Source organism: Strongylocentrotus purpuratus, unplaced genomic scaffold, assembly GCF_000002235.5.
Source record: "Strongylocentrotus purpuratus isolate Spur 01 unplaced genomic scaffold, Spur_5.0 spur5_scaffold_13, whole genome shotgun sequence".
Taxonomy (NCBI): Eukaryota; Metazoa; Echinodermata; class Echinoidea; order Camarodonta; family Strongylocentrotidae; genus Strongylocentrotus; species Strongylocentrotus purpuratus.
This window is the reverse complement of record NW_022145598.1, coordinates 27,038,475-27,046,108: the sequence shown is the minus strand read 5'-3', so window position 1 is coordinate 27,046,108 and position 7,634 is coordinate 27,038,475. Positions and strand designations below refer to the sequence as shown.

At 41.1% G+C, this 7,634-nt stretch overlaps 1 protein-coding gene across 1 annotated transcript; it reads right to left on the bottom strand.

The window, feature by feature from the left end:
* Window positions 1-3,842: 3,842 nt before the first annotated feature.
* LOC115923247 (extensin-3-like) lies at window positions 3,843-6,538 on the bottom strand. Its single transcript, XM_030983659.1, has 2 exons — window positions 6,517-6,538; window positions 3,843-4,813 (listed from the first exon to the last, which is right to left on the bottom strand). The coding sequence occupies exons 1-2, from the start codon at window positions 6,536-6,538 to the stop codon at window positions 3,843-3,845; spliced, it is 993 nt and encodes a 330-aa protein (XP_030839519.1).
* Window positions 6,539-7,634: the final 1,096 nt, after the last annotated feature.

Here is a 7,634-nt window from a genome sequence, read left to right as displayed (position 1 = left end):
CCTGTCTATAGTGGTCGCTTGTATTATGTCTCTTTTCAGGAGGAAATATGTGTTGAAGAGCCAGGAAGGCCACCTGTCTACGGTGGCCGCTTTTGGGGGTTTCCCTTGGGTGGCCCTAATATACAGGTTTGACTGTACACGTGATGGACATAACACTGAGACATTCGGAACATAGCCAACATTTATAAATGTGTTGAATCCAGAGTTGACGCCCCTCTTCAAACTTAGCAAATACAACTTGGGTGAAGGAGGAGGTCTTAGTTCTCTGAAATGACATAAAGTGAGATCGATGAAGATAAATTTGTGGGAACATTTTTTCATAAACCTTTTATATGCTTTCCATGCTGCTCGCACAACTATTGTTCATAATGGTTTAATAGTCAATGCTTTTTGTAATGTGTGTTTAGAATAAACAAAGGAAAACATGATTTCAAGTGTTAAACCCAAGTGGATCAATAGGGGAGGGGCAAGTACTCTCTTTAAATGGAAAAAGAAGAAGATAATTTGCAAAGTGCATAACACTAGCCAGATACCCCCCTCCTCCTACTTTCGAGTGATCCTGAATCCGCCTTTGAAGTCTGTCCATCGAAATCACAGGGGTGTATAAAGCTTTAAGACTACAGCCAGCTTACAAACGCCCCCTGGAAAAATAACCTAAAAATACGTCAATAACAGTTTTAGTTTTCAATTCATGGTTGAAATTGTTTATACATTTAGCCTATTCTACTTCGCCCTATCAAAATTAAACCGAAACAAAAATTTAAAACTCAACTCAACTCGACTTAACTAAACTTAAACAAACTTAACAAAACTGAACTGAAATAAAACAAACAATAGGATGAGGAAAAAAAACATTAACAAAAACAAATCTGATTGTTTTTGTGCCCCTTTTGATAGGAACCGGGATAGGAACTTTGGGAAACTTTGGGAAACAGTCGAATAAGGCTGTTTTTGTGGGGGGTGGGGGGGGGGGGGGTACAAATTTATGACTATTTAGAAAGCTGAATGATTTTATTGACTACTTTTAAAGAATGCCGGAGACCTTAAAAACAACTATGTTAATGGCAATAAGTGTATCAAATTCGATAAGATGTCAATTAATGCAGACGCTGGACCGTAACACTAAAGTTGATGAAAAAGTCATGTTCTTTCTTCTTTTTAAATCTGCTATATTGTTATTTAGATGTAGATGAAATGCTCTTTTTTATGAAAGTAATGACAATAATAGTAATACTATTAATAATGATAAGAATACTAATAATAATCTTAATAATAATATACAAATGATAATGATAAAAACAAAACTGACAGGACTGTTAATTTGCTCCACATCCTTGGGATAGGATAACTATATCATTAAGGTATTCTAAAGAAGAAAAGAAAATAGCAAGAATAATTCTGATGAGTTTTTTTTCTCAAAAAACACTCCTAATTGTGAAACAAAAAATTAACAGCGACTGAATGACAGGCTATTTTAAACCTGTCATAAGTTTCATCAAAACTAGAAGACAGACAATTATATCATTAATTAACCATTCGGACTAATTGAAGAAAAAAAAAACTCTTATTAATATGTTTCCTAAAATATGAGCGTTCATGAAACTGCTAAGAAAAATAAAATACAACGACTGAACGACAGGCCATTCTGATCCTATCGTACATTTCATCAACCCTAGGAAGAAGAAAAAAGGGGTGAAAAAATGGTAAAACGACGACAGTGGACCCTGAAGGGGTGAAGTCTTATTGTTAATCTTCAGACCATAGTTACCTCCACAAAGTGAGGAATTTGGACTATTGTTATGGAGCTACTCGGCGCGTGGGTCGGGACAGGTGGCTTGCGTAGTAGTAGTTTAGCATTCAGGAAATCCAGGCTTCTGATTGGCTGAAAGGTTTACTTTGCGTACAGCTGCTAGCTGCCATGCATACTTAGGTATCGGGGCAGACAATGTCGTTGGGCAGGGGCGGCGAATTTTACTCGTTTTATGCAAAGTTTTTTCCTTTTCCTTCAATTTTTGTAAGTTTATATTGCATTGTGCATTTCAAAAAGCAGCTTATGAAATAAACTGAAATGCTTACATAATGCTTAATGTTATTTCATGTTTGCAAAGTATAATGTATTATGAAATTTTAACGTTGAACATGAAATTCGTAGAAAAGGAAGATGTGTCAATACAAAATTTCGAAATTGACATTCTGACAATGACTGAAGGACCTATACAACATTCTTTTTAAATAAATCTTTGGGTAGAAAGATAATAACAACTTTTGCACTGTTGCTGGTCTTAGAAGAAACCCGAAACCTTAGCAGTATTATTTTGAAAATCGTGATTCATTAGAAGCCTGAAGTTACGATGCAATCTTATTCTGGAAAAGATGACGGGATTTTAAATTAAATTTGCCCCAACAACTCGACAAACGAAACCTAAACGGCAGACTGATAACTATGTATTGGTCGTTCAAAGTGGAATCAAGCTGATACTCGCTGTTTTTGTATTGTGTTCCTTGTTCATGTTGCAACTAGTAAGGTTTTCATCTCTAGTAATACGGGTATTCTCATTTTCTAAATTTCGCAGTACTATGTAATTTATTTGTTTTCTCTCTATTTATTTCCCCTTTTAGAGTCATCTGGCCTAGCTGAAATGAGCTGAAATGTGTCTGAAAATGAATGAAATCCGAGGCTTGGAGGGAATGTTTCATCAAATAAAATGACTTTCGATCTGACCGGTCTTCGCAAGTTAAAATTTGATCGATTTTAAGATCAATTTTAAGTCTTGATTGATGAAAACACCACTCAAAGGGGGCGTGGATGGTATAGGGACGATAGTTGCCCTGTGCTGATCTAATCCTTTAACTGAGAGGGGCACACTTACATCCAGGTAACCCAACAAGCAATGAAAGAGACTTTGGACAGATGTAAATCAAGGAAAAGAAGAAAAAACCCGGGGAGGGTTGAGGAATAGGAAAATAGGAAAAAAAGAACTGCCGCAATCACTTCCAAAAAGGTGTTTGTACTAGCCCCCAGATACCTGACAGAGAGAGAGAGAGAGAGAGAGAGAGAGAGAGATGAAGGAAAACTGAAGTACGATGAAGAATAATAAAGTTGACCCAGACATAAGTGATTTTATATCACCTTACCTCGTAATGATTTCTTTTATGTTGAAAAGGTGAATTGGCGGTCAGAAAGGGGTTCGACTTTGCACCTCCAGTTTGGTCAGCTTGTAGGTGGAGGTTCAATATTATTTTTCATACCCCTTTCTTTCTTTTTTTTATCAACTCCATCAAAAGATTGTTTTGCTGGAGGTCCATTGAAAAGTATATTACACTATAAAAGGGTCAATATTTTCATAAAAATTGGATCAATCAGGCACTCGGAAATTAAGACGAATTTGGCCTTCTTTGTACGTGGTATGGACAAAGATAACATTGACGGTATCACTTTTCTTCAAGTGGTAATTTGAAAAGAGAGTATAGATAACGGAATATGGACCAACACGCTCTGGCCCGAGTGGATTAACCTAAAATCAGTCAAAATTGATTTCTTTATTGGTGAGGGATAGAAATGAAGTATAATGAGAGGGAGAGGGTGAGGTCAAACTCACCAAGAAATCTGGTTAGCAGGAATGGGAGGTATTAATGGAGTAAGGGACGATGGGGAGGTGGTGATGGTGGACGTATGGGGTAGAAGAAGGTGGTTCATGGATGTCAAATTATGGTATAGCCTATATGGTTAGTAGAAAGTGGTAAATGTTTGGTAGAAAGTGGTAGATGGGTGTTAGGTGTAGGAAGACTGTGATAGAAGGCTGTTGGGTGAAGAGAGAGGGGTGGTAGACAGAGATAGAAATCTAGGAGATGGTGGTGGATGTGTGGTAGATGTTGGTGGATAAGTGGTATATTGTAGTGAATGGGTGGTAGATGGTAGTGAATGGGTGGTAGAAGATGGTGGATGAGTATATGGTGGTGGATGAGTGGTAGATGGTGATGGATGAGTGGTGGATGGTGGTGGATGAGTATATGGTGGTGGATGAGTATATGGTGGTTGATGGGTGGTAGATGTTGGTGGATAAGTGATAGATGGTGGTGAATGGGTGGTAGATGATGGTGGATGAATTATGGTTGTGGATGAGTGGTAGATGGTGATGGATGGGTGGTGGATGAGTGATAAATTGGTGGATGGTGGTAGATGGGTGGTGGATGGGTGGTAGATGGTGGTGAATGGGTGGTAGATGATGGTGGATGAGTATATGGTGGTTGATGGGTGGTAGATGTTGGTGGATAAGTGATAGATGGTGGTGAATGGGTGGTAGATGATGGTGGATGAGTATATGGTTGTGGATGAGTGGTAGATGGTGATGGATGGGTGGTGGATGAGTGATAAATTGGTGGATGGTGGTAGATGGGTGGTGGATGGGTGGTAGATGGTGGTGGATGGGTGGTAGATGTTGGTGGATAAGTGGTAGATGGTGTTGAATGGTTGGTAGATGATGGTGGATGAGTGGTAGATGGTGGTGGATGGTGGTAGATGGGTGGTGGATGAGTGTTGATGATGGTGGATGAGTAGATGGTGGTGGATGGTGGTAGATGATGGTGGATGAGTAGATGGTGGTGGATGGGTGGTAGATGATGGTGGATAAGTGGTAGATGGTGGTGAATGGGTGGTAGATGCTGGTGGATGAGAAGATGTTGGTGGATGGATGGTAGATGGTGGTGGATGGTGGTAGATGGGTGGTGGATGAGTGGTAGATGATGGTAGATGGTGGTGGATGGGTGGTAGATGATGGTGGATGAGTGGTAGATGGTATTGGATGGGTGGTACCTGATGGTGGAAGGTTTTTAGGGTGTTAGGTGGTTTGTATGGTGGTAGATGGTGATGGATGGTTTTGAATGCTGTGTTAAGGGTGAAAATAGAATCGTGCATGGCAGAGCTGGAAATACTTTTGAAGCATGGCAGGGGAATAGAAGATGAGTGAAATCGGGGTAGATGGGTGGTGGCCAATAGTTGTAGGCGTATTCATTTTAAGTCGACATGTTATCGAGCGAAAACGAATTTGAAAGAGAGCCAAGAATATACCTCCAAAAATGCGTGCGGTTGTTTTGGGGCAGTGGGTGTGGCATTTGTCGTTTCAACGTGAATGTGGATCGAATTATTGGGGATGTTTGATGAGTGAAACATATAGTCTTTAATAACATTCATGATGATTGCATCACCTAATTTAGGTCCTATTTTCAATTGTCATTAATGTAGCATAAACATATATCGTTAGCAAAGACTCGGCTCCATTTTGAAGGTAGAATGCCAAACTATTTTTTTCACAGGGAAAAACTAGACAGCGTAGTTGTAGCAGCGTAAAATTGATCATTTATCTCAAAATATAGGATAGTTATTAGTGGCTCAAAATAATGTGAATGAAATCTGCACTAAGTGATACGCGAGATAAGAATGGGGACACGAGGGGACCTGTGAGGTCTTTGGTTAGTTGTTGATATGTCGGATAAACTTAACACAACATTCTAGAGGCACCCTCCGTGGAATTATTCTCAGAAATGGGTCACCGATTTGCCCCCAATTTCTCCGTTCGCCAAATATTTAGGGGCGTGACCATTAACTAAGACTTTTGACCAGTGACGGACCCGGCACGAGGGGGTTGTTTACATATTAGTTAATCTGCCCCCTTCCCCCTCCGCCCTACTTCTTACCCCCATTTGTGATGATAGTGTAAACATGGTGGTGTTAATATAAGGGAAGTGGTCCTGGGACCAAGTAGGGCAGGTCATTTATTGGAATGGGGGCAAATAATGACCCCCTCCTCAAGTACGGTATATGAAAGCGTTTGAATAAACTTGCGAAGTTTGCGAAATACTAAGACTTGTCTTGTTCTAGCGCAACCATCAGATAAGACATAAATAATAGACTTTGTCTTCCACGCCATTCCTCTAAAACGCCCCTCTCCTATCACTCTCCCTGTGGTATAGGCACTGTATATCTCGCCGTCTGTCTCTGTCTCTCCGAACCCTCCCCCTCCCCCTCCTCCTCCTCCTCTTCCACCACCTCTCTCGATTTCTATCCTTTTGTCAATTATCTGTGCATCTATGACTGTCTGTGTCTCTGTTTATCTCTCTAGATTCTATATCCTTTTCTCCACCCCACCCCTCTCCCCCCCCCCCCCCTCTCTCTCTCTCTCTTTTTATTCTCTCTCTCTCTCTCTCTCTCTTTCTCCGTCTCTCTGTCGGATTGTCAGTGCATCTTCTGTCTCTCTGTCTTAAAGTGACAATGTCCTGCCTTTGTACCCACTCTCATATTTCCCAATCTTCAATTTCATCTCGCCATAACTTATTACCGATGTTAGTCAGCCCTTTCTCAAAGTAAAACCTACAACCACTTTCCACCCTTCCAAGTCTATTCCGTTCTCCCCCATTCTCTCCACCCATCTCTCTCCGACCTTCCCTTTCCACCCGACTTCGATCTGTCCTCGTACCTTTCACCTCGAATCGAAATCCTCTCTCTAAATCCCCCTCAACCGTCGGCGACCTCGATGGCCATGACGGCGAAGCCGCTGCGAGAGGTTTACCGAGCTGTCTGCTTACTGACGACCCCCCATGCCAGGTGGTCGCGCGCCCGGCCGAGCCCCGCGGGGAATCAGCCAGCACGCGCCTCACACTTTCATTGAAAATCCCTTGCCCCTCAGGGGTCGAAAAATATTATTTTCAAGAAGAAAAACAGGTAAATCTGCCAAAATTAGGTCCGGTCACCCCTTATTCCTTGATCCAGGGTGGGTTGTCGGGTAAGGATAGGTGAGATCCATGACATTTTAATCAATCATCTTCCATCTTTCTCCCCCAAAGTGAAGGCCCTACTTTAAGAGCGCTCTGAGATATTTGGGAAGCTTATTTGGTACTTTTAGGACCCCCACCCCTGTCTATATATTTCGCTGAACTTGACGATTCTGTTCCTTGTCTCTTATTCAAGTTTAGTATTATATTGGATGTTCTTTTGGCTTTTTCACCTAGCCCCCTCCCCCTCTTTTCGACCCATCTCTTTAATATTTTTCTCTCTGTGTTATTTTGTATGTCCTTCTGTCTGTCTCTCTCTCTCTCTATCTCTCTCTCTCTCTCTATCTCTCTCTCTCTCCGTCTCTCTGTCTCTCTCTGTCTCTCTCTCTCTCTCTTTATCTCTATTTCTGTGTCTCTCTCTCCGTCTCTATATATATATATATATCTCTCTCTCTCTCTAACATTATGATTTCCTCCGTATCAACTCTTCCTCCTCCTATAGTATTACGTCTTCCTCACACCCTTCTCCCTCCCAAATGTTTTCCATCCTTGATCTACTTCACTCCACTCCACATCTTCCTATTTCTCAAAAGTTAACTGCCAACTCACCACAAGAGCGTTAAAATCTTATTCCATTCATATTTCTCATTACTATCAGTAGCCTATATTTCAATCAATGCGACCAGTATGAATAAAGGGTAATAATCATAGAAGGTCTGTTTTGAAACGAACATTTTATTGGTCACTGGTAACTTTCTGGTCCTAATATCGAAACCGTACTAAACTATTAGTCCACCCCTCCCCCACCCCCACCACCACCACCACCACCACTCACTACTAAAACCACCACCACTTGCTCGTGCAGA